The sequence below is a fragment of the Xiphophorus maculatus genome, chromosome 6 (assembly GCF_002775205.1).
Source record: "Xiphophorus maculatus strain JP 163 A chromosome 6, X_maculatus-5.0-male, whole genome shotgun sequence".
In the NCBI taxonomy this organism is placed as follows: domain Eukaryota; kingdom Metazoa; phylum Chordata; class Actinopteri; order Cyprinodontiformes; family Poeciliidae; genus Xiphophorus; species Xiphophorus maculatus.
Window position 1 is genome coordinate 23,801,889 of NC_036448.1, and position 27,761 is coordinate 23,829,649.

The 27,761-nt window shown below is 36.2% G+C and overlaps 1 protein-coding gene across 1 annotated transcript in view; it reads right to left on the reverse strand.

Annotated features, from left to right (window-relative positions):
• The window catches only part of st6galnac3 (ST6 N-acetylgalactosaminide alpha-2,6-sialyltransferase 3), a 92,563-nt gene that overhangs the window by 34,648 nt on the left and 30,154 nt on the right, over positions 1–27,761 (reverse strand). The window contains exons 2-3 of the mRNA XM_005811456.2: positions 22,584–22,760; positions 12,736–13,145 (exon numbers count right to left, since the gene is read on the reverse strand). Of these exons, the coding sequence (XP_005811513.1) occupies positions 12,736–13,145; positions 22,584–22,760 (587 nt within the window). The remainder of the gene's footprint in view (positions 1–12,735; positions 13,146–22,583; positions 22,761–27,761) is intronic.

The following is a 27,761-nucleotide window of genomic DNA, read 5'->3' on the forward strand; positions in this document are numbered from 1 at the left end:
AAAGCCACGAAGTAAACACAGCATGTTGAGCTGGACTCAAAGAAAACTGTTGGTGTTTTAACTAAGACATTGAATAAAAGTTTTATTTTATCAGAAAACTGGTACAACCCAAACCCAAACCCAAACCCTAACCCTTCTGACAAATCTGGAGTAACTGAGTCAGTTTGCAGGCCATCCTGCTTGCAAACACATTTTCCAACTTTGGAGCTAAACGTATTTGTATTAGTATATACAAATGTAAAAGAACAAAAAATGATTAATTTTCCCTTTTATAAATATATATTAGGGCTGAAATGATCATTCAGATCAGTTATCATGAATTGGCTACTGAAATAATCATTAACTGAAGTATACAGACTCAAAAATTTGAAATAACAACACTCAGAGCAGGAATGAAGATGAACCTTTACAAACAAAAAACTATATACATTTTGGATTTAAAATAAAAAATATATTTTTTCCGTAAATCTGTTTTACACAAAACTCCTCAAATGTCATAGTTTTAGCTTCAGCCAGTTTATATTATCATTAAACATCTTTTCTATCCAATTATTAATCGGTTAATGCAAAAATTAATCAGCGCTAAACTGTATTAATGTTCAGTTAAGCAGAAAGTGCTGAGTTTTCCACATGTTGATGTTATAAGTATTTTATTTGGTTGCAGATGCATCCTTTGCTACAGATAATCAACTGTTCTCAAAAGAAATGCTAAATGCTTTTTCTTCTTGATTAAAAAAGTATTTAATTATTTGTTTATTTACATCTTTTAATGTATTTCTAATATTGGATAAAATAAGCAGAAGTGGTTAAACAAAACATCTGCAGTTGTTACTATTTTTTTTATCCAGTTAATCAATAGAATAATCGATTATTAAAATAATTTTGTTTCCTGCTCATATTGTGTGAAGTGCACCAGTCCCTCCTGAAGCAAAACACCCTCACAAGATGAATAAAACCAACATATTACATTATAATAAATGTCTTCAGATCAATACCATGAATTGTTGTACTACTTCAAACCTTCTTATTTCATATCTGTACATTTAAAAGAACAAACAAGCTTTTAATATTTTTTATTTCACCTGTTTTATATATATCTATATTTTAAATGTTTTCATTGATCGCAGAAGGGGGATCAAAGTCAATTTCCTTATTTGAGTTCGCAAACTTGGTGAAAAAAGCTGATTGTGATTTAATTTTACCTTTAATTGATCTCAGAAAACAAAGTATTTTTCCCTGAGTTGATTTGAAAATGATTATCTGCTTTTTTATGTTGATTTCGGACTCGTTTTACTAATGACACTTTCAACTTAAAATTTCTTAAAATAGATTTACAAGTGTACTTTTATAGTAACATAGAAACCTTGAATATCTTCTTTGCAAAATTTCTATTGCAAATATCCTGTTTTTAGTAAATATGAATAACTTTAGTGATCCTTTCTGACTGAAAATAGAAAAGGTTTAGTGAAAAAAACGGCTGGTTTTATACCGTATGTTTAAACACCTGGTTTTATGTAAGAAATAAATGGTGAAATGATTTCATTTTCATTACAATGCCGGCTTTTTAGATCCACCACGTCTGAAACAGAAACTTCAACACTGACCAAAGGAAACTGTTAAATGGCTTGCATCTAATTTGTGACGGTAATAAAGGTGAAGGAAGCGAAGAGTCACGCGGCATTGTGAGCTAAAGTCCTGAATCACAGAGGATAAGAGCTATTTCAGACATTTAATAACAGAAATCTGCTGACCAGCTCAGTGTCGCGTTCCCTGCTAATAAATTTGCTGGTATCATCCGAGAGTCATTACATTATTAAACCATAAATGCAAATGGCCTTTAGGGAAGACTGCACCCTGCCTTTATGTGATAGGTTGCTTTTCTCCCTCTGATGGGGTCACACGAAACGCAGGAAGGAAAAAATCTTCCTCCTGTTTGGGAGCGGCCAGTTCAACAACTTTTCCATTTGTCTGAATTGACCGCCTTTGACCCAGTGAACCCCCAAGAATTAGTTATTCAAGCCTAAGAGTTTCCAGTGGCTTCATTTAATAAGATAATTTCACACCAATTACAAGCTCTCAGCGCACAGAAGTAATGTCATTACACGCTTGCTTGGTGACAAATTCTTGGCCAGGACGAAGCGAGACGTGCCTGAAAATCATAGCTACACGACGGGAAACGGTACAATAACTCCTCCTCCTGCTCTCTGTTCTCCTTAAAGAGGTCATAGTGATAAACATAAAATTACAGCTAGAAATAACGCGCTTACGCCTCCCACTCGACAAATCCTGACGCCGGCTGTTTGTTGTCTTGTCAGGGAAAACACAAGGCAATTCCAGATACAGTCGGGCAGGACGCAGAGGAGCTGCTGACTTATTTGACTCCAGTTCACCGGCTCAGTCGCACAGCGATGCCGACTGAATCACCCAAGTTCTCCGATTGTTTTTTAGCACATTAATTCATTTTCGGTTGAGACACTTCAAGGTCTGCAATCAGTTTTTCTTTTTGTTTGACTCGTTTCGACGGCGGTGGAGCAAACGTTTCTTTTCAATAAAAAGCCAGTTGCTTTGTCAGAGAGTTAACAGCTTGAACTCCAATTAATCCCAAACAATCGGTTATTTTGACCTGTTAATAATGATTTGCATAGAACTACAAACAGCATGGAAAGTTCTTGTTCACCACCTGAGTGGTAAAACACTAAATCTCTGATTTAGTTTCTAGTGCAAATATCATGGTACACTTAAATAAAGTAACTTTTCAGAAAGATATAAGAGTTTGCTTTGACTAAATAATTCATTAATATTGATGAAAAAGTATCACTTAATACATGGGGAAAATTTTTGTTATAAGTGAAAGAATCGAATTAGGCCTGTCGCAATAAGCAATAATTAATTAACTGCATAATCAATTAAAAGAAGTTAAATAATTTATTGTTTTTCTCTATTTCTACCAAAAACTGGATGATAAAAATCTTCAGTCTGGTGAATTAGCTCTAGTTTTGTTTACAGAGACTTCATAATTAATTTTATGTGTTGTTTTATTTTAAATATTTAAAATGTCTCCCAGTTCCAGTGTTAAATGTTCATTACAATTTAAAGTTTATTGATCTGTGATAATGTGTTCTTGGATTATTATGCCATTATTACTATTATATTGCCTCGAAAAGTCGCAATAATTTCTAGGATAATTTATCGTCCAGTAAAATTTGTTATTGTGGCAGACCTACATGGAACTACAACATTTTCACTAATATTCTGCAATTATTTACTTAAAACCAGCTCCTATATCTTGCTGAAAAGTTATTTATAAGTTAGTTTTGTCTTATTTTAAGTTTACTAAGATGTTTGCACTAGAAACTAGACCAAAATTACTTGCTAAGGTTTTGTGGTTTTGCAGTGAAAATGGCTTGAATTAGCAAGAAGAAGATGATGAAACCGAACTACACAGGTGATCTGTTTGTCAAATTTAAAATTTTTACTTTAGACCCAGTCACTAATAGATGACGGGAAAAAAGAGACACTAAAGAGAAAGTAACTTTCTATGATCAGAGATCTATTCTGAAAAAAAACATATAAAAATTTTAAAATGGATGTATTTAAATACACTGATTTTATTTTAAATACCTATTCAGACCTCCAAAATACCCGGATTAAATTACATACCTTTCTAATTTTTCAAGACTGAATCTAAACAGATGTTAGATTTTATTAGTTCATGTCTAGAAAAGTGAAAATCACTGTAGAAAATTCAGGCAAAGAAACACAATCAATGGTGTTGAATTTAGTCCTGTCACGATAACGATACATTGTCCCAGTAATTACTGCGATAAACGATAATATTGTTGTTTTTAGACCATTTACAAGTAATATAATGGTAATAATAATGAAGAAACGCATTCTCAAAGAGCAACAACGAGCATTTAAAACTGGAACTGGAAGACATTTTAAATATCCAAAATAAATAAACAAAACAGAAACAACAAATAAAGTAAATTATAAAGTCTTTGTAAAATAAAAAAAAGGGTTAAATGAGACCAAAACACCAGACTGAAGACTTTAATCATCCAGATTTTGGTAAAAAAAAAGAGAAAAACTATAAATCATGCAAATGGAAATTATTCAGCTTGTTTTAATTTATCATGTGATTAACTGAATTATTGCTTATTGCAACAGGTCCAGTTAAATAACTTTCTACTTTTACTTGTTTATCCTCATATCATGTTTAAAAAGTTTCATCTCAAAAACAGCTCAACAAAGATATAAATGCTTTATCACTTGTTTTGATTAAACTGTGTTATCCAATAGGTAAAATTGAAGCCCTTTGAAGATTGTGTTATTGATCCTGACAGTAAAAACTTTAAAAACGGTTCAACCAAAACCTCGTTTGGAGGAATTGGATTTTTTTTGTTGTTTTTTTGTGGGGGTTCATTTTCCTTCAAGTTCAGCAGAATATCAAAGCTGGAAAAATATGAGCTATTAAACTGGGAAGCGAACAAAGGAAGTATTTATATTCTCACTTGTACCAGAACGTTTCTGAACACACAAAACCCCCGCACAGATAGTTAATTTAAACAGCTGAAAAGAACAAAAGCATGCAGCTGTTAAAAGGCTGTTCATGAAAAAATAAATAAAAAAAACAGGCTGAATCTCTGAGCCGGCGACTATAACAAAGATGAGAAGCGGTTCAGTTGCACGGCGTTTCTTTTGAAGCTATTTTAGGATGAGAAAGCGGCGACTGCCAGGGGCGCATACAGTTATATGAAGTGGACAGCTGGAGATTATAGAGCGTGATTACGCAGTCCAGACATTCACAGCAGAATGTGACTAATTTGTGATTACAAAATGCTGATTCTTAATTTGGTGCTTCTTCAACGCGGACGTTACTTAAAAAAGGTCTGTTTTTGTTCCATTGGTGTTGACTTTTCTCGTCCAGTGTTAACGCTTCTCATCTTTTCATGATCCCTTTTGCTAACTTTCACTTTGGAAAGTGTCTTCAGGTTTTATTACTCGTATTTAAGCATTCATATTTAATCACAGCTGGAATATCTGCAGCAGATTCTGCATTTTATGCTTCAACAAACAGAAAAAAAGCCTCATCAGAAGTAAATTCAGCTTGTCATCTAAGATTGTATTACTGCCATTCTGCCTCCTATCCCATTATAACATCTCAGTAGGAGTTAAAGTTGAATGAAATGGATGCTGTAAAATAAGAAAAAAGAAAAAAAGTCATGTAATTTCATGCTTTCTGCATTTCAGGGTGATTTCTATTACACAGAGATAAATGAGCCATGACTAAATGACACCTGTGTTGCCAAGAAGTTTTCTACTTAGGGATGTTTTTTTTTTACTTCCCTCAAACTTTTCTGTCATTTTTAATTTTAAATTCATAACTCATCAACTCACTTACTTTTAAACGTGTAAAAAAAATTAATCAGTCGCCAACAATTTTTTTTTAATTGCTGGCGATAAAACGTCTCATCAGGAAAATCCCTTTAAAATTTGTCAGTAGCACAAATGTGAGCAAAGCTTTGTAGATATGCCACCAATGTTGAAAAAACACAATTTCGCAATTGCAGTGTTTCCATTAAATAAGAAAAAATTAAAATCACGTGTGAATAAGCTTGATCACACGATAAACAAAAACAAAAAAACATTCTGTACCTTCATCTTCCAACTACTTCCTGTTGACTTCTTCGTGGTTTCCGGCAGTAGTAACATCCGGGTTGTTGATCATGTGACCCGTGTGACGCAAAAAAAAGAGTTTCCATTGCAGTTTTGTGAAATACGCGCAAAATTGGTGTTTCCATTAAGCAAATTTAAGTCAGTATTTCTAATTTGCACACTTATATGAAATATGGTGTTTGTTTTTTGAGTTAATTGAAATAAATATACAACCAGTTGAATACAAGAATGTTGCAGTATTTCCTGATAAAACCCTAGGATTGAAACTGGATGTACTTTTCCTTTTTACTGTGACTTTATTTTAATGAGTCTACATTTTCTGTCCCCTTGAGCGTCTTGAAGCAACTCTATTGTTGGTGTGTCAAAACCATCTTTTATCACAAAACCTGAGTGTTTTTCAAACTTGCCGTTTTTCCATTAAGCTAATTTATTTTCCTAAACCCCATTTGTGTAATTTTACGGTCAATGAAAACGCAGCTGGTTCAACTTTCTGCGGATTCATCTAAGTTTTAAACTATCATTACTTTACTTTTGGTTTTTGTGGTGAAAACTGCTGCAGTTTGAGGAATTATCCATGAAATGATCCTGTTTTGGGAAATTTTTACACTAGTAAACAAAAGTTCTGGGAAAATTGGCTCTTATGGAAAGATGTGCTGAATCTCATAGTTGGAAAAATTATTGCAAAAGTAATTTCTTCACTTTTTCACAATTTGTAGCATTTATAACAGCAAGTCTGAGAACAATTTTCAAACTCTTATAAACTTTTAAAAAAAAATCAGATTTTTTGTCTTCAAACAGAACAAAGCAGCAGGAAACCATCAGAATCTGATTTGCTTCCAAGAGAGCCAATCAGGAGCCTTCAGGGTACTTCAAAGAGCCTACCATGACCAATCAGGTGACAGAGTTTTCTTCCAAAACATTTCTCTCTGCTCAGGTCCGTAACAGACGCGATGTGAGGGAAGTTTAAACGATTTGTAATTTTATGGAGCTCAGTGTCAGCTTAGCTGCGCTGGCACACTCTGAAGCTTTAACCCTTCATTATGACGACTCACTGGGTTTTACATCGGTTTAATAACAGGAAGCTCTTTGGGATGCTCAGGTTAACGCAGAGCATCTCAGACCATCATAATGTCCAGACTGATCTGACAGTGAGCCTTAAAATTTTTATTATGGTCTCCAATTTTTATGGGCTGATCAATAAAAGGCAATAAACAGGAGCGGTTGCTGCTAAATATATGAAATGTGAGGCATCAAATATTTCATTTAAGCTGTTAGCATCACTGGAAGCCTGATCAGCATTAGCTAAAGTTTAAAATTCACGTTTTTAGACTTTCATTTGGGTTTCAACTGCTTCTAAAAACACCCCACATGCTTAAAAAATATCCTGAGGGTTTTTTTTTAGCAATTAGTTAATGTTTCTTGGTGTCTGGTAATGCCTGGCACCGTTACCTAGCAACCCAGACAAAGCACCGCCCGTTACCTAGCAATAAAAGTAGAGCTTCAACACGTTTGGTCAGCTGGTTTTGCCGCTGTATGCACTGCACAATGGCTGCTGGAAAAGTCAATGAGTTTTGTTACTATTCAGGCGCTACTTGCTGTATTATTGTTAGTTGTGCAGGAGACTCGACTTCTGCTTTTCAAAGCTGTATGGTTGCAACCATTTTCATGTGCGAGTGTAAACGTTGAGTTGGAAGGCGTGGCCACATTGCAAAAACACAAAATCTAAAGCCAATATCTTAGTACACTTAAAATAAGACAAAACTAACTCATCACACATTTTCAGCAAGAAATTGTAGCTTCTTTAGCGTCAATAATTCCTTATTATTGGTGAAAAGTGACGTCCATTTCCAGATTATTTAAAAATGTTTTGTTAGAATCTGCCAATTGAACTTGTACTCTTTTTTTTTATTACAAATATTAAGTTATTATTGACTTGTAAGATCCTGTATTTTGCTGAAAAGTTACTTGTAAGTAAGCCTTGTCTTACTTTAAGTGAAATATGACATTTGCGCTAGAAACTAGATCAAGAATACTTGCTAAGATTTTGTGTTTTTGCAGTGCAACAGCAGCTTATTTGGATATAAAGTGACAAGAGGCCGTAAAATTGCTCACAATAGGCTAAACTACGCAGACTGAAATCTCATCATCCAAGAATATTTTGTGGAAAAAAAATATGATGAACAAGTTTTGCATCGCTCATAGATCCTAACTTTTCCCCTTTTAAGACTAAACCTTAATTGCCCTGGCAGGTATTAAGACTGTAGAAACAAACAGGAGGATGTAACAGATGTCAATAATTTAAAAGTGATCAAAGCTGAATCAACTTAAAGCTGGTGGGAACAGCAAAGCCCCGGTTTGAGCGTCTGCTGTTGGTAATGGAGAAGTGGGCGGATGGGAGACGGAGACCCCGGCCACACAGCCGCTGTAAAGTGACAACGTGATTTAAGTGCTGTGTCTTCATAAGGTCCCTTATCTGCCGCCGCTAACGGGAGCGCGCCGATACGCTCCGACAACCACAGCAGGCAGAGCTGATAACGGAGCGGCCCGGCCTGCGCGACATCCGGCCGCAGCCCACACTCACATGAATCACAGGAAGAGGCGGCTGTCACACACATTTACAGCCACAACTTTTCATTATTATCTGTTACACTGAATTTCCTCCTTACTGCTTGGAGAGAATCAGGATGATCAGAGGCAACAAACAGAGGCATCGACAAGATGTTTCATCTCAGTCATCAACGTGGTTTTCCTCTAAACTTAAAGATACTTTCTATACCTGACATGATTCTCAGCGTAAATGTCAAAATAAATGACCTGGTGTAACAATAAAAAAATTACACAATAATTAGATTCTTTAGAATAGTTTGTGATCTGTGATTTTGACTTTTTGACCAAACAAAAAAGATAGGGGTGCACCAATTGATTGTTTCTGGATGATCGCTGATTACCGATCTTTTAAAAGCCTGACCTGCCGATTCCGATACCAATTTGTCTGAAATGTCGAATTTATTATTTCCATGCTTAAATCACTCCACAGCTTCACCCATAAAGGCTTTTTCTAGTGGTTTAAACTTTTAAACTCACATTTTTCTCTTTAATTATGAAGTTGTTCCTTTTTAAGAAGAGCTCTTGTGATGTTTTGTGTTTTCTTTTTATAATCTTGACATTTTAATAACCCTTTCCCTCTCTTTCCCAAACACAGGAGTGAATTTATCAATTAAAATCTGTTGTTTTTGTACGTACAAAACATCTAGTTTAAAGGATTTTTAATTTCCTCTCCATCATGAGGAACTCGTCTTTCTTTCTGTACTTCATAAAGACACAGTTTCAGTTCAATTTCTCAGCTCTCTGCAGAAACGACTGAGTTTCCTGACAAACCACAGGATCTTCTGGAGAATTACACTGCAAAAACACAAAATCATATCAAATCTTAGTCCACTTCAAATATGAAAAACTATCTTATAAGTAACCTTTAAGAAAAATTTGGAGCTTGTTTTAAGTCAGCAACTCCTTAATATTCATGAAAAAAAGTTCTAGTTCCAGATTATTTCACCTGTAACATGGGAAAATGTCTTGTTAAAAGCAGGGGTGCACCAATTTATGGGCGTCAAATTCTTTAATTTAGTGAAATCAGCTATCGGTTGATACTTATTCACCGATATTATCTATTTCATCAAAGGTCTAAAAATCAACCACTCTCCTCTTTTACTTTTACAGGCTTGCCTGACGGACCAGCCCACCAGGTAATATCTGCACATCTACAGTTCACAGTTAACAAATTAACAATAGTTGTTACCAACTTAGTGACTTCCTTGCTATATTTAGCAATAATTCAGACAAAATACAATTGGTTTCAGCCAAAATCGGAATCAGCAGGTCAGGCTTGTAAAAGATAGTAATCGGCAATCGACCAGAAAACTGCAATCAATACACAGCTAGTTATAAATGAGTGGAACTAGAATCTTTTCACTAATATTCTGCAATTATTTACTTAAAACCAGCTCCTATATCTTGCTGAAAAGTTATGTATAAGTTAATTTTGCCTTATTTCAAGCGCACTAAGATATGTACACTAAAAACTAGACCAAAATTACTTGGTAAGGTTTTGCATTTTTGCAGCGTGTTCAGCTCTGACACGGCGTTCGTCTTGATCAGGCATGCAAGAGGAAGCCGAGACGCCGCATCTTCTCATCTGCTGGCGGCAATGTGGATAATTAGAAGTGGTGTTGATCACTGTTCCATCTTTTTTTTCTTTTACCAGGCTGATTATTATCCATGCACCAGCAGGGAGGCACTGACAGTACGCCACTGCATGCACAAATACAAATTACAGAGGAGCTGCTGCAGTAATGCGCTCTTAGGAGGGTTTTTTCTGGACTCGGGTCTGAAGTTAGCTAAGAGAGCAACAAAGAGCTGCAGGGTTGGATCAGTTTGAATTAGCTCCAGCTAATGACAGCAGTTATTCCCTTCTGATTACAGTGAGCTACACGCCGTATAACCCAATTTGAAAACTGTTTCCGCGGATATTCATTGTGTCAGAGCGCTGAAGTGTTTGCAGCCAAAATTGTGACAAGACAGGCACAGGCATGTAGAGAAACTTCTCATTACATATTCATTCAAAGTGCCTCATTGTTGCTCCTCGAGTTGGGTCTGTGTTACCAATCAGCATCGATTGACGGTTTGCGTCTTCCCCGGGAGCGTAACGTCCCGTAATGAGATTCCTCTCCCTGAGCATCCATCCCTAATCCCGCACCTCTAGCTGCGCTCTCTGGATTTCTGCACAGCTGAGCCGCACTCAAACCGGGACGGCGAACATGAAATTCAGTGTTATTGCTGCCATCCTGAATGAGAACCGCACAATGGAGCTGAAATGAAATGGATGCTACGCCTATTACCGAACATGTTAATCCTCTTAAGAAGTTAAGAGAGGTCTTGATGACATAAGGGAGCGGCAGGAGAGCGGCGCTCTGTGGAGATGAGCAGGAAGAAATGAGGTTTGTCCTCAACAATGGCACGCCTGCTGCCGCCTTCCCGCAGTCATTAACCTGCAATTCTCTCAGGCGGATCAGCAGACAAAGAGGAACAACGTGAGCAGCTTTTAAAGGGCAAATATATCCCAACCTAAAAATACTGAAAGTATGAAATATGCTTCAATAAACTATTTAAAATGTATCTAATAGGAATGCACCGACTGCAAGATCGATTACCGATCTGTAAAAAGCCTGACCTGCCGATTATGATTTGTTTTTGACTGAAATGTTGAAAAATATCGCAGGAAAGCTGCAGAGTTGGCAACAGTGGGGCAACTATTGTTAGCTGCAGACATTCAGACATGAAACCAAAAAACAACAAGTTGACTATCTTGGTCAAACGTGTAAAAAATAAATTGCAACAAACCTGTTAGATTTTTCAGAAAGTGTGATTAGGAATTCTAAATATAATATAAAACAAATAATAAAGCATGATGTCGCTCAGAGCAGAAAATATAAAATTAGACTGAATAGATCCACCCCTATAGATCAGCCATATTGTCACTGATACCCAATCTAGAATTTTTTTAAATATCGGGACCGATACAGATATTGATGTTGGATCGGTGCATCTCTAATCATCAGCTGGTCTTAAAAGGGCAAATATATTTTAGATCCAGACAACCTAGAAATACCAGAAGTAACTATTTAAAGTGAATCTAACTCCCAAATTAACTTTAAGTTTGCTGATAATCTGTCTAAATAACATGTTAAAAGTTCAATCTTTATGTTTCTGTGCAGACTTTGACATTTTCATGGAAATTTGTTTAGTTCGCCAATATTGTTTAGGCAAAAATATACATAAGAAATACAAGATTACGAATTATACATATAAATACTTGAATATCCGCGTCTGAATATGTTAGAGAAACAAATACACCGTTGTTCTTTTTTTAGATTATTATAATTATCATGAGCTAAATAACAATCCTGAACACAAGTAAAGTAAGTATGAAGCCTTGTAAAAAATTAGTTCACTTTAAGGTGGAACATTACACATGTTGAGGTCAACTGTTCATAAAAATTATTATTTATCGCACAGAAAACTGACCTGTAGCTTTAATTCTGCATTTTTTATTTATTTTACTGAAAATAGAACGAGTCAATCTGTTAGGGCAGCTGGATCTCAGAAGGAGTGCCAAACCCGAGCTGCCTAATTAACCAGCGTTTCCCCAGACCAACATTTTTGGATCATCTCCTTCCCTCTGCGGCTGCTCTCCACAGCTACTTCTTAAACGGCCTCATGTGTCACTTTGAACCTCTTTACAAGTAAATCTAACTCTGATGAAAGATCAGAGGGAGGATCAGAGGCGAGATGAACTAAACTGCAAAATTTAGAGGAGTTCCTGGCAAAACAAGCAGAAATCAGGAGTAGTGCTGCAGCTAGTGATTATTTTACTAATCAATTATTCTGACCAGTAATCCGATTTAAAAAACAGCTGATTCTGCTGATTTTACATTGAACTGCTTTAGCTTATTTTATATAATATAAAGAGTATGCAAATAATGCAAATAAACAAATAACTGAACTTCAAATAATGGAGAGTTGACACTTTTAATGACACTTTTAGTTTTTAAGTTCCATTAAATGTTGCATTAAAAATGTTATTATTCACCAAATATTTCAAAATTTATACTTTTAATGCAACTTTTAGTGCAAGTTGCATTAAATTGTCATTATTTACCAAACAATGAAAAGTTGACACTTTTAATGCAAGATTTAATAAAACTTTAAATTAAAAGTATCATTATTTACCAAATATTTCTAAATTGATGCTTTTAATGCAACTTTTAGTGCAACTTTGCCAAACATTATTTACTGAATGAAAACAGTTGTGAACATTTATGAAGACTCCTTCATGTTTATGTCAGGTCAGTCTTATCCACACCCCTTCAAATAAAGTGTTACCAAAATGTGCTGCACAAATAAACTTAAAACTTGATTGATTAAATTAGTTGCTGATTATTTCAATACTTAATCTTAATTAATTTGTGCCGAGCGAACAGGAAGTGCTGTTGGTCTCACCTGTCTTTCCCGGTCTCCTTCTTGAACACCATGTCGCAGTAGTTCATCCGGTCCTCTGTGGTGGCGTAGATGCGAGCGTGCGGGTAGTTCTCCGACGCCTGCCGCAGCATGTTGTACACGATGCCCTTCCCGTCCTTCCTCATGTTCCGCAGCGGCCCCCACACCACGTACACGGTGTCGTTGCCCTGGCCGAAGAAGTGCTGCGGCTTCTGCAGCAGCAGCGGCACGCTGGTGTGAGAGACGACCCTGAGCGTGGTCCGTCGCCCGACGTCGTTGTCAAACCCTCGCGTGGGAGCGTTGTTCATGCGCCAGATGCAGGGAGAGCGGTCGATCTGCGCGCCGGCAGCCTGGCCCAACATCTGACCGGAGCTGGACACGATGCTGCACAGCTCGCAGTTCAGCTTCAATGGCTGGAAAAAAAACCCAGAAAAATATGTTGTAAGATTATTTTCTAAAGGTTAAAGATCAGGGTCAGCTACAGAGAAGCAGCCGGCCTCCTCTCATAAAAATATATGGATTTGAAGAGTGAAAGTTTGGTGGATTTTATTTTTTATAAATGATTTGCAGAGAAACCAAGTCAAAAGTTCAGGCAAAAAGAAATAAACTCTCAAGTTTTCTAAGAGATAGAGTTCAAAACTGAAGGATCTGAAGGTTCAGCTAAAAATGTAAGTTTTTCCAGTAAGAAAACAAAACTAACTTCTTCCACTGTGTAAACCGACACAAAGTAGCGTCATTATCTCCACCAGCTCTGTACATCTTGACTGACATTTCATATTGATATGTGAATATCAATTTTAAACTTTTGTTTCAAGCTCTGGACTTTGACTGGTCCATTCTGACGCATAAATACAATTTGATCTAAGCCATACAAAAGCTTTGTCTGTATTTTAGAGGGGACCTATTATGAAAATGTATGTTTTTTTGTATTTTTATTTGTGTCTCAACAGCCCAAGCACTAAAAAAAACCAGACATCTTTTGGCAATAAGTTCCTGTTTTTTGGTGTCTGGAAAATGAGACATTTCAAAAACTTCCCGATTGTTGAGTCACATCCAAGGGGCACTGCACCGTTACCTAGCAACCCCTGCAAAGCCAAGCTGTTACCTAGCAACCCAAGCTAAGTTCCAGCCTGTTACCTAGCAACCCAAGCTAAGTTTCAGTGCATCTGGTCAGCTGAGTTTACCATTGTTTGCGACCCGCAATGGCAGCTACAAAACACAAGTGCTTAGTTTAGTTACAATCCACATTTAGCTGCAGCAATGCTAACGCTATTCTTACACACAACTTCATTAAATCACTCGGTCAAGAACTTAAAATAAAAACAAAACAACAAAACGAAAAAACAACATGGAAGACAACATGTCGGAATAAATGTAATTTTATTGTTGATTTACCATCCAGAAACCACTTGCTGTATTCTTGTTGGTTGTGCGGGAGGTCCCACTTTTGCTTTTCAAAGCAGTAGTAGTAAACACTTAGTGGGGGGAGTGGGGTGGACAGCAGCAGCTTATTTGGCAGGAGGCCCAAAAAAACTCAAAATAGGCAGAACTGACCAGAATAAAATCAGATTTCTTTTAACCTGCTGAAGGAAGCATGATAGGTCACCTTTAATAAGTGCTTGGCCTGCAGCAGAGGGTCAAATGCCTTGCTCAAGGGCTTCTCCACAGGCAGCTTTGTGAGCTTTATTTCAGCGTTCCCCACTGAGCTGAGCCAATCTGTGTGCGCTGAAAGGCGTGATGGAGTTATGAGGGCAGCCTGAGATGATGGATGAGCGGCTGACAGCTCAAGGCAGCTCGACGGCTGCAGAGTGACCCGGCCAGGTGCCGAGATTATTTCATAACCCTCTGATTGCATCCAGATGAGAGGGGAGAGAAAAAAGAAAACAGAAGATGGAGTAATTTACAGAAGATTGATGTCTCTTGAGAAAGGAGATGTTTTTGTTTCATTTTAGGGGCTGATCTCCTGTAAGCTCGCCGTTGAGTCGTGAGCTCAGATAAGCCAAGTGGTAATGAGAGAATCTGCTGGATTATCTACTGTGATGATGTTTACAGCCACTGTTCATCTTTAAATCAGTGACATTTCACTGATTCTCCATTAGGCGCTTATTAAATAAACCATTGGCTTCTTTGTTTTGGTGTGAGTGAGATTAATCTCATCAAAACAAACTGAGACGCAAACAGAGAAATCTGAAGAAGAAGGCAGGAGATTTTATAGACCGCAGGAAAATGGAGGAAAATAAAACATTTGATCTATGAAACATGTCTGAGTGTCCATCCAACCAACCATCCAACAACCATCTGTTCATCCAACCATCTGTTTGTCCATCCATCTAACCAACCAATCAACTATTCATCCAACCAACTAACCAACCAACCATCTGTTCATCCAACCATCCTACCAACCAACTATCCAACCATCCATTCGTCCATCCAACCATCCATCCAATCACACATCTAGTCAGCCATTCATCCGTCCATCCATCCAACAGTACCATAAAACATCATGATAATGCATCTCATCTCTTCAGTCCTTTCATAAAAAATAATTGAAAAAGTCGCCTTATTTCTGCCTTCAAATTAAACGATTGATTGAACTTCATATAAATTAGTAATTCTATATTTTTCTGGCAGTAATGTCCTTTAAAGGTCTTCAGAAATTCTACAGGTCAAATACTTCCAAATCAAGTTAAAAAAATCCTCCTATATTGGAGCAAACTGAACATTGTACCAATCAGTTTGTGATTGGCTGGTTGGTATTATCTCTCTGAATTTCTTTCCATTTAAATGATGAATGTTCTGTATTTGCATCATCACCCTTTCACAAGCCCGTTATCATCTACCCCTTGTAAACCTATTGTGTCTTTCCTTGTCTTTGGTGAGGTCAAGATATATACAGAAGGCGAACATTTCCAGCAAGTTTTCTGCACTTTCAGCTCTTCAGTGATAGAAAACGTGCACACATTGTTCTAAAGCTGTAAAACCCAGAGATAAGGCTCAGCAGCGTTTCACAATGTGATAAATTTAGGTCCTCTTGGGTCTCTGTTCTAATTAACTGCCTTTCCCAGGGCTGTATTTTATGAACTGTAGTACATCCCTGCAGAGGCTGCACCGAAAGACAGTAAAGGAAGTCATAAAGTGCTTGATCTTTAATTAGAACTGTAAACTTTGGATTTAGGTAGAACCAACTGACAAATCGCAACTCCTCAGTTAACTTTGAAGCAATAACACACACATACACACGCAGTCATTTTCTTCATAATCATTTGTCGACTGTCACAATATTTATAACTGAATAAAACTTTAAAAAGCTTCACTTTCAAACGAGCGTCTGTGATTTATTTTCCCTGACATTTAATCAGTTGAATTTTTGATGCCTCACCGAGCTCTTAATCTGAAATGACTTGAGGCTTTAGATTGATTTGACTCAAGCCTGAACTTAAACTTTTTTTTTTATCAGCCCACAGCTTCACATATTACAGCTAGAAGCCAGTGACCAGGCCTGAAATCTGACCTGAACCTTCAGAGACATATAAAGACGATTACAAAGTCGGCTTTTTATCACCTGAAGAACATTTCCGAGATTAAAAAAACTAATATCTCAGCAAGATCTAGAGAAACTCATCCAAGGCATTTTTTCCTTGTTATAAGTGAAATAATCTGCCAGTGGAACTGGAACATTTTCATCAATATTAAGGAATTATTGACTTAAAATAAGCTCCTTTATCTTGCTGAAAAGTTTCAGTTAGTTTTTTCTTATGTGAAGTTTACTGACATACTTTCACTACAAGCTAAACCAAAGATTTTGGTAAAATTTTGTGTTTTTGAAGTGTAGCATCACTTAAACCCAATGTTTTTGACAATTTTTGTGGAAAAATTGCAATAAACGTAAAATCCTGCAGTAGCGCAAATGAAAGGGGTGAATCTGTTGATTTTGCATGAATTTCTCAGATTACAGAATTGCAATAACGTTGTTTTGGAACTTTACTGAATGCTTCTTCTGCACAGCCAGATAACCTTTGGAGAACCAACCAATATTTAGCTTTATACTTTTAATATTGGAGCAATAGAGAAACTGCTTTTAGTTTACTTAGTAACCCAGAACAAGAATCAAATCTGGAGAACAAACATTTACATTTATACAAATCCAGCACTCAACCAAGAACAACTGGAACCAACATTTGTTTTTATACTTAACCAACATTTAGTTTTATACTTAACCAACATTTAGTTTTATACTTAACCAGCATTTAGTTTTATACTTAACCAACATTTAGTTTTATACTTAACCAGCATTTAGTTTTATACTTAACCAACATTTAGCTTTCTCCCCGTCTAATCCAGAAAAAACACATTTAAGATCAAGAGAAAGCCTCAGTAGTTTTTTACATGGGGAACCAACATTTAGATTTGTACTTTTAGCTTTTTGTTGTTCTTTTGGTTTTGTTGTTTGGTTTGTATTTCCTTCTAATTCGTGTATAAATTAAATTACCCTACCTGACCCACAAGTGGATGTAAATTTTTAACTGTGAAGAAATTAGATAACAAATAATTTTGATAATCCAAGCTGAGCCTGAACAGAGAAAGTTTTCTTTTTATAAAGTGAATGTAAACATCTGGCTTCAGTTGGAAATAGATGTATAAAATCTGGTCTAATGAGAACAAATCCTGGAATCTAGTTACCAACAAATCTTTGTGATTCAATAAAATGTAAAGTACCAGTAATCCCAACAAAGTGCATTTTTATAATCCCACTAATCCCAGCACTCAGCAGAGCTTCTGATATGAAGGCATGAGTGTGGTAAATATAAAGTTGGTTATTTAAAAATAAAAGCTGCAGACAAAGCCGTCGTTAAATTAAATCGCTGGGCTGTGAACTGAACCTTGACGTTCGTTAAGTTGCTTCAAACTCAATTAATTAATAAGTAATAATGATTGCATTAACAAGCTGCAAATCGCAGCGTCTCTGTGGGAATTTAAAGTCCTTCTTACAAAAATAACGTCTGTGCGGAGATCCAATTCTGCTGCCGTCAAATAATTATTTTTGGTGCTTATTTCTTATTTCTGATCAAATAAATCTTCCAAATTAAGTTGAATAAAATAAAAGGGAAAAAAAAGACTGAATTCTTGAAACAATTTGGGCAAAAACTACCAGATGAATCTTCCACAAAATCTCAACTTAAATGAAAAGTTAGTTAATAGATCAGACGACTCCCTGACGCATCTCTAGCTAAACAATCTTGGTTTTAATGGTCAAAGGTGGACAAAATAAAATCAAGCTAGAAACGCTGAGAAATGCAATTAAAACCGACTTATGATTTAACATAAAAATGCACGTCATAAAATCTGCAACTTGCAAAAACCAACAACTTTAATTAACTAATAACTAAGACTGAAAGTAAATTGGTCAGAAGCTAATAAAACAGCTTGTCCTTTCATTTTAATCTCAGAGGTCTTTAGACATTCAGAAGCCCTGATTTTAATTCAACTCACAGAGAAAGATGTCGAGTCTCTCCACTAACTGATTAATAAATAATTACTTTGCTAATTAGGAGAACAACTTTGGATTGGGCAATCCAGTTTAGTCAATCTCTTGTTTGAATTAAGAGCATTAAAGTCGACAGACGAGAAATATGAAAATATTTGAGCAGATGCTTCTATTAAACTGGATAAAATCTAACGTTTCTCCTTAAATCTGCAGTATGTAACTGTATATTTTTATTTATTTATTTTATTTACTTAAAATAAATAAATAAAAAATATATATACATATATATATATTTAATTTATTTAAAAATAAATAAATATATATATATATATATATATATACATACATATATATTTTTATTTTATTTATTTATTACATATTTGCTGAAACTGTCACTATGTCATGACAGTATAAAAAGAGGCAGATAATCAGTGGAAAAATGTAGCCTTCTCCCAGTGCTCCCAGCGCTAACAAGAAACGACCAATCAGAGCGAGGAGGCGGGTCTTAGTGCTGTCTCCTCTCCTCTGTTTCTCTCTGCTGTTCCTGATAGCATAGAATGTTGTGAATGCTAAAGCTAGTTAGCTTGGCCATCATTGACAGAGGATAAACGTTTTTCTGTAACTGTAAGTTGTTTCTCGGCCATCAGCACATTTAGCAGCAAGTACAGGAGGACGATTGACAGCGCTAAGACCTGACTCTGATTGGTTGTTTTTGGTCAGAAGTAATGCATTTCTACAAACAGCAATAGTAGCTCAGGAAAGAGGTGGAACAGATCGATCTTTTCACAGATTATCTGTCTCATATTAAACTGCAAGGACACGGTGAACATTTTAACACAACTTAACAAAACTTTTTTTTAAAGTTACATACTGCAGCTTTAACAGGAAGCATGCAGAATAACTTTGTTTAACATTTCAGTCATTTGCCAAAGCAAACAGACAAAAATCAGGATGCAAAAGTTTCTGCTCGGCGTGAGACGAACCGGAGGGCATGAATGCAAAGTGCTGCAAGACAAATGTTCTGTATTTCTCTGAGAAAGCAGAACAGGAACAATAAATCACACCTGCAGACAGACTCAATCAAATGAGGAAAATAAGGCCGGGAGCTAAGGCAGCTTCCGCTTCTGCCAGGTTATGCATAATACATGCCAGGGAAATGACACTGTTCGGTGGATCAGGTAACACCGTCAAACAGAAACATCTCTTCCTCTCCAGCCTGGTTTGTTGCTCAAAAGCTGCCGCAGACGTTAAAGCCCATCTCTTCCCGTTAAAGTTCACAGCAAAGAACCAGTCGGAGAAGAGCGAGAGAAGCAAAAAGAGGCGTAATTCTGCAGAGGCTGCCTTTCTTTTCCAATGACTTCCCTAAATCTCCACAGGGAGAGGCCGGTGATTTAAGCAGGCTCGTCTGAAGGCTGGAGGAGGCGCAGACGTAGAGATTGGTGTAATGCATGATTGCCTCTGGGCCCGTGTTTTGTGGACGAAAGTCTCCAGAGGCAGAGGAAGATGCCGCGCATTAATCTGCCAATATCAGCCCTTTTTTATTTTCCCCCAAACGCGAGAGATCCACTTCTCACGAAGGACGAAGCGTCTTCTGCAACTCTGAAACCAGCCTCCAAACTAAAACCTTCATCTCCTTTATCCTCATCCTCCTTCACCTTTTGCTCCACAGATCTTTTATTTATTTGTGTGGCTATTTAACACCTAAAACACTAAACAGGATTTGATGTTTCAATTTACATAAATTACAACGTTAAGATAATAAGAAGCAGTTTGAAGGCAGTTTGTGTTTACAAAGAAATATGGCCAGAGTTGGGTAGTGTTACATTTACTCAATTACATTTACTAAAGTAACCTTTTTTGAAAAAATTTACTTTGAGGAGTATTTTTATTACGCTGTACTTTTTACTTTTACTTTAGTAATTTTATTATGAAATATCGATAATTTTACCCAAGTAAAATTTCTGGATTTTCTACCCACTGAATGAAAATCAAACATGTACCAGACTCAGACACACACCTGCAGTTTTTATTAAAGTTTCATCAGTTTTCTTATTGAAAAAAACTTAACTGAAAAAGTTTATGTTGCCTTATTTTGATATTTATGTGAATTATTGTAATTTTTGTCCTTGAAAATCAAAAATTTCCACTTAAATTTATATTTTTAAACATCAAATGATTGGTGTTTTGATCAGTTATGCAGTACTTGAGTAGACTTTTTTAATCAAATACCTTTTTACTTTTACTTGAGTAAAATTTTTGGCTACTCATATTGCACACAAACAACATCAGACGAGACATTTTGGGATCCGTTGCACAGTTACAGTGAATTAAGGAAAACTTTACGAAGATGCTCTGTTTGCATTTCATAATCTCTTACTGTGGATCAGAGATGAGATGATAAGTTAATGCCAATAGATGCTTGAAGAATAAGAGATGAAATATTAAAATTAGAGAAATATAAAAAAGTTCCAATAAAAATGAGGTGATTTCGTTTTATTGTAAAGTAATAAAATCCAAAGTATAGGGGGAAAAAACCAGCAGAGAAATCCTGTTAAAGTTTGAGACATAAAATTGAAAAAGCTCCAGTAATCTTGCTCTGGAACATCAGTCAGCCTGAACATCTCATTTTCCTTCATCTTTAAAATGTGTCATCCTTTCCTCCGTCTTGTTTTCTCTACATATTTCTAACTTCTGCTGAAACACAGTTAATAAATCTGCTTCAGCATCTGTTGGCGCCACATATGAAGATACTCAAAAAGCAGAAGTTACAGTAGCATAATGTTACTCTGAAAATATCCAAATAAAACTTATTCTATTCTATTCTATTCATTCCTAAGTCACACATTAAGAAAATACCTTTACGAAATAACCATGTGTATGAATACAAAATAAACAATAAGGTTGTAAACAGTGACATGTATAAAATGTTCAGTAATTATGCTCAAAGTTGATGAATGAACAAGAACTGGTTCTTTCTGTTTCTGTATGTCTGGTTCAAAATGTTGAAGCAGTGAACTATAAACATGAATCTATTCAGTTTTTATGTGAACTGAAGATTTTGACCAGGAAAATAAAACTAAAAGTGAGAAAAGGATGCAGTCTGTGCAGCTGTCATCCAGAAAGCAGCTCCAAAGGCCATTTTACTCAAAACGGGGAAATAATTTATTTAAATTTACAAAATGGGCATCAAGCTGAACTGAAGATTGGAAATAAGATTGCTGTCTGGACTAAAATAAGTAAAAAGTTTCAAATCTGCTCACGGGAAACATCAAGTTGAGATTAATGTGCTTAAACTGAAGCAATGGAGGAGAATTTGTGGAAATGGGATGGACAAACTGTGGCTTTGAGAAGACCTCTTAATAGTGGGGCTAATTTACATACAAGGCTTCTGATGGGAACACATTAACCTTTACTTAGCGTGATGGACGCCTCACATCATGCCTAGATCCCTCACAGTGCAAGATGAAAATTTAATGGTCAAAAATGACAAAAAGACATTTTAAAAATAAATCTGCTCAATAGAAACACGGCAATTTAGAGAAAAATCTGTTTTTTGTTGGGTTTTTTGCATTAACAGGATGTTACTACTGGTGGAAACTACAAAGAAAACAACAAAAAAGTTTAGGATGATGATGTTTTTTAATGACTTATCACATGAACAAACATATTCATGTGTAATTTAAATTTTTTATTTAAACGAAACACCTTTATTGTGTTTTTTTTTAATATTGACAAAGTGTATGAAACTGATTAAGAATGTTTTGACACCTGGTAGTCTGGTAGACTATTGCAACCTTTGTTGCATTTTCAGCTGCTGCGGTTCTGTTTCACACGGCATTGTGTCAAATGAACTAAATCCTTAGGAAAACCTGTTCCCCTCTTCACCCCGGGGGGGCGCTGCACCAAGAACCACTGAAGGAAACAACATGAAAACCTCTGAAGAAGACATGACCGCAACTTTATTCACAAAATGTAAACAAAAATGGAGTAGCGGTTGTAGGTTTTCGCTTTTGTTTTTGGTTTTAAAAAAAGTGCTGGACTGTCACATTTGTTTTGGTTGCATTTACCCAGAATGCACTGTGATTTATTCCACTTCCTGCTTTTAGAGCAGTCTCAGGTGCACTTATGCATCCAAACCGCATCAGAGTTCACTTCAACCGAACAAAAACGCAGGTTTTTAGGTGGACCAGAGTTGACTTGTTTTGGTCCACATCAGTTTGATCAGCTTTCACAAACCAACTGAACTTTCTTAGATAAAAGATCTAGAGTTAGACTAAACAGGGCTGGTGTGAATGAACACTAAATGTGGAAAAAATAATAATTTCAGCTGTAGATTTTCATCACATGTGTCGATGCTGTCTCTCACCTCCTGTTTTGGGATGCTGACGTAGCCCAGGTGAGGCTTGAAAGCCTTGTATGACTGCTTGGAGAACATCCAGTGGTTGCTGAACGTCTGACCGAAGTCTGGCATCTGAGAGAAGTTCACCACGACCACAAAGAGCGAAACCACCACAATCAGGCTGGTGGCGATAAGAGACTTCCTCTGCGGAGAGAAAGGAAGCAATAAGCAAAACCTGGAGCTAATATTTCACGTGATTCACTGGCTGTAAATCCAAATGTTGACATAGAAGGACAAATCTGAGGCCAGACTGTGTCTCTGTAAAACCAGGGTTTCTGCAGGTTCCACCAACTCAGATTTAAGACTTTTTAAGACCATTATGAACATAATTTAAGACCTGTAACACAACAGAAATGTACCAAATAAAATGCAAATAAATAAATCATATGGGTTCACAACAGAAGTGACCCAATAGTGAATGTGAACATCATTCAACCAACTGGTGATAAATCTGAACTTACCCAGGAAGGATGTAAAAAAGCTAACCAGCTAGCAACGGGATATTAGCAGCTAGCTACCAAGACCTGCAACCGCCTCGGGTCACAGAACGCAACTCAAACTTTTGCGTAGCAGTAAAGTCACATGAGAAAAAAGAAAGTTACATATAATATATGAGATTAAATAAATATTCTTTCCATAACAGATTTTAACATATGTGATTAACATATTTAAGAACAACTTTTTAAAATAATTTAAAGACATTTTAAGGTCTTGATTATAGATATATGAAATTAAGACTTTTTAAGGATGTGCAGACACCCTGTAAAGTTTTTAATTTTGAAAAACAAAACAGAATTTTTCATACAGCAAAGCAATGCCTGGTGGTGGATTTTGGAATATGGGCAATTGCCCAGGGCGACATTAAAAAGGGGGTGCATGAACACAGAAATAAATATATATATATATATATATATATATATATAAACAAGTGTTTTAATGCTTTGTGAATGTGAAGTGACGTCATTGGAGTAGTTTACCAAATGAGACTATAAGATGTTTTAACATCTGGCTAAAATATGGCTGCTAAATACGCAGATTTGTACTCAATATTAATGAAGCTATAGAAATTGTTTCATAAATTGTCTGTTGGTTTGTAGTTTTTGTTTGGTTTTAGTGATCTGATCTGAAAAATAAAACATGCATGTAATTAATTACTAAACTGGCTTTTCACCAAATCGTGACCTATAAAATCAGACTTCAACCTGTCCAGGTGGAAATTAGCATATTTTGCTACAACCTGGTGCCATGTATCTCTCCTTCTAAAAGGTTAATGAAATGATGTACGTTGCCCCTGTATAAATAAATAAACAGTACAAGCAGGAGAAATCTCATTTACTTCCCTTAATTGGTTGGTGGCCTGCAGAAAAAGGGTCTTGTCTCTCAGAGACATTTCACAGCCGCTTTTTACTTTTTAAATAACAGCCATTAGATACCAAAGAAAATTCTCTATCAAAAGAATAACGCGGCCCATTCAAAGTCTACAGAGCAAAGACTTTAATTTCACCATCTAAAGATGCAAAGTCTTAATAACCTTTTAAGATGAAGCTCATTTGGAACAAATTACGAGTGGATTTGAGGAGAGCTACATCACAAATGTCTGAGAAGAAGCGAGCTTCGCTCCCCATGAGAAGATGTTTTCAAAGCAGCAGAGGGACTTTGAAGAAAGTGTTAAACTCAATCTTTGCCTTTTTGATTCAAGGCTAATGACTCAGTGTAACATCTTCCCTTAAGATCCGAGTATACGGAGGCCTCTCCTCCTCCTTCTGCAGTCAATTTGCAGAGATTACCTCTTAATCTCCGCTCACTGAAGCGCACCATTTCATCCCGGATGTGAGGGAGAAGATATACCGGTACTTTTAAAAAGCCAGCTCAGCTTTTTCAAATGTTTTATAGGTGTGTGTGTGTGTGTGTGTGTGTGTGATGGAAAAGTAACGAGTGAATGTTGGTCCACCAGCTGAAGTAGATACGAATTCACATCATCTATTCAATAAAGTCTGCAGAGACAAACCAACAATAGATTCCCTTCAGGAAGATCAATGGGACTTAAATAAAACACTGAAATGGTCGACTCGTTCAAATACAGCCACGGCAAAAAAGAAAAGTACATTCACTTTCCATTCTAGGGTTTTAGTAGGAAATACTACAATGTTCTCGTCTTTAAGAAACTCACAAAACAAACATCAGATTTCACACTAGCTGCGTTTTCATTCACCATATAATTGTGCAAGTTGTAAATTCACTTGATGGAAATGCCACTTTTGAAAAATTTCAATGTTTTTGCATTAGAATTAAGTGTTTTTATCAAAAACCAGAAGTTACTACTGGCAGAAATGACAAAGAAAATGACAGGAAGTGGTAGAAGGATGACGGCATGGCATGTTTTTTCATGATTTATCGTGACAAAAAAACTTAATCATGAGTGAATTTAATTGTGTTTCTTATTTAGTGGAAATACCGCAATTGCAAAATTTTGTTTTTTTCTAAATTAGTGGAACATCAACAAAGTTTTGCAATATTTGCATCGGAAACTCAGCCACAGCTTTTATTTTAGTGTATGAAATAAAAGACTAAATGGGGGGGGAAATCAATACTTTGCAGAATTACATAGTTTTTTCATACCTTTGTTTAGTTTTATTGATGTTTGCAGACATTGGTAAAAAATAGTTTTAACCAATTTGAAAGTTTAGGCAACCAAAGTCCAAAAAGAAAAGCTTACAAGAAGGCGTGGAAAACTACTAATAAAGAAAACTTCAAATGTTTGCAAAAGATATAGAAACTTTAATTTCAAACCTTTGCACATCACTGACATTTGGCTCCAACAACAATAAAGCAAAATGGACGCCAAACTCAAATATAAGCTTCCCCCATATGAATAAAACTTCTGCACCTGTTATATGAGGCAAGAAAGAAGTTCTTTATTTTTTCCATATTTTCTCCATGTTTCCTCAGCTGACTCACCCGTGGGATCTGCATTGCAGTGCCACAGCAAAAATAAAACTCGCTATAAGATTCAAGGTCCAGAGATTCATAATATAAACCTGAACTGACTTGTTATTGCAGCACAGCGATTGACCAACGGGACAAACTGGCACTAACATATAAATGTACCTGTGCAAACTCCAAGTGTTTTGCTAAAGGATTATGAGCCATGTTCACTTTGCATAATCTGCTTTCTCCCAGTTTCCTCCAAATAAAGCAGCAGCTGGGGCGACATTGTTTTACAGATGGCAGAATCTGCAGGTAATGGGTATTATGGTCCAGCAGAAAGAGCTGATGAATAATGAATAAGCGATTCAGGAGGAGGAAAGGTTTCACAGAGGAGAAGCAGAACTGGAGATCAATGCACAGAACACACAAGAACTCAGGATATGGTAAAAAAAATAAATTAAATAAATTATCTGATTGCTACAACATCTCAGAGCCTGAGGCTGATGATACAAGAGGTTTCATTTTAACTCGCGTTTACCGCAGGAAACTGCTAATCCAAACAAACAACAACTCCAGCTTTTGGAAAGTTGGTGTTTTTCTTTGAAGTGATCTGATGGTGAAATGATCGGATGCAGTGGAACAGCAAAAACCGTGGCTGCGAGCTCTGAACTCCGATATCAAACATCCTAAAGGAGGAGGCGGCGGAGGCTTTGCATCATCAAGACGAGATCAAACAGCTGTGGTGCAGCAGGGGTGAAGCTAAAAAAATAAAAATGGTGGCTGCTAAGATGGCCTGGAAAGTCAACCTCCATTAAGCAGATGTATGCAGAGCACCAAGCAAAGGCATTGATTCTGTCACTTTTAGTTACCTTACAACTAAAAAGCTTCAAGATTTTTTTACAGGGATCTTATGTGACATTTTTCACCCACTTTGAAACAAACTGCACTGAAAAAAAACTAAAGATTTTACCAGGTATTTTTGTCCAGCTTCTAGTGCAAATATTTTATATCAACTTGAAATAAGTCAAAACTATTCAGGAAGAAATGTGAGCTTGTAATTCTTTATATTGTTGTAAAAACACTAGTTCCACTGGCAGATTATTTTAATTATATTACAGTAAAAGGTGAAGTAATCCTCCAATGGAATAAGTTACTTTTACATCAAAATGAATGAATCATTGATTTAAACTAAGCTCCTATATCTTCCTGAAGTTACGTGTAAGTTAGTTTCATCTTATTTTAAGTGAACTAACATATTTCCACTAGAAACTAAACTAAAATACTTGGTAAGATTTTGTGTTTTTGTAGTGTGCATACAGAAATAAATGAATTATTGTTGGAAAAAAGTCACACAAATGAATTTTTTTAGTAATTTTACTGATACTTGGAAACGGGAGTCCTGTCCTGAATGTGACTCAGAATCTGTGAGCGGATGTAAAGATTAGGGTGATGGCAATGAGGCCTTCCAACCTAAAATATTTGTAGCACATCTCCAAATAAAATCACTAAAATGCCAGTAAAAATGTACAAAAAAGCTGGTCAATTATGAGAAGAGTTCAATTGCTATAATAATCAATTAATCATTGAAAAACGTAAAAATCGTTTTCAACACGCAACATTTTGATGAAATGTAAATAAAAACTTCTTTTTTCCTGAAAATTGTTCCTCCTTTCTCTCCTTTTGTCTCATTTTTTATTAAACAAACTTCTCAGTTAAATTAAAATTATTTAAAGGGGACCTATTATAAAGTTTTTTTATTTTATTTGGGTTCTGCTTCTGAAAACAAACCAAGCACTTTAAAAAAAAACAGTTTTTTGCAATGAATTAATATTTTTTGATGTCCAGAAAAAGAGCTGTTTCAAAATCCTCTGGAATGTAACATCACAGTTAAGCCCACCCAGTTACCTAGCAACCCAAGCTGAGCTCCAGCATGTTTGGTCAGCTGGTTCTACTGCTGTACAATGACTGCTGGGAAAGACGAGAGTTTTGCTGTTGACTTGCAATGCAGATACCACTTGCTGCGTTTGTGCTGGTTGTGCAGGAGGCTCCACTTCTGCTTTTCAAAGATGTACGGTTGTACAATTGTGCATCTGTTTGCAGCCATTTTCACATACGATTGTAAACGTTGAGTTGGGGGAGGCGTGGCCAGCAGCTCAAAATAGGCAGAACTGATCAGGCTAACATATCATTATCTGAGAATGATTTCATGCAAAAATA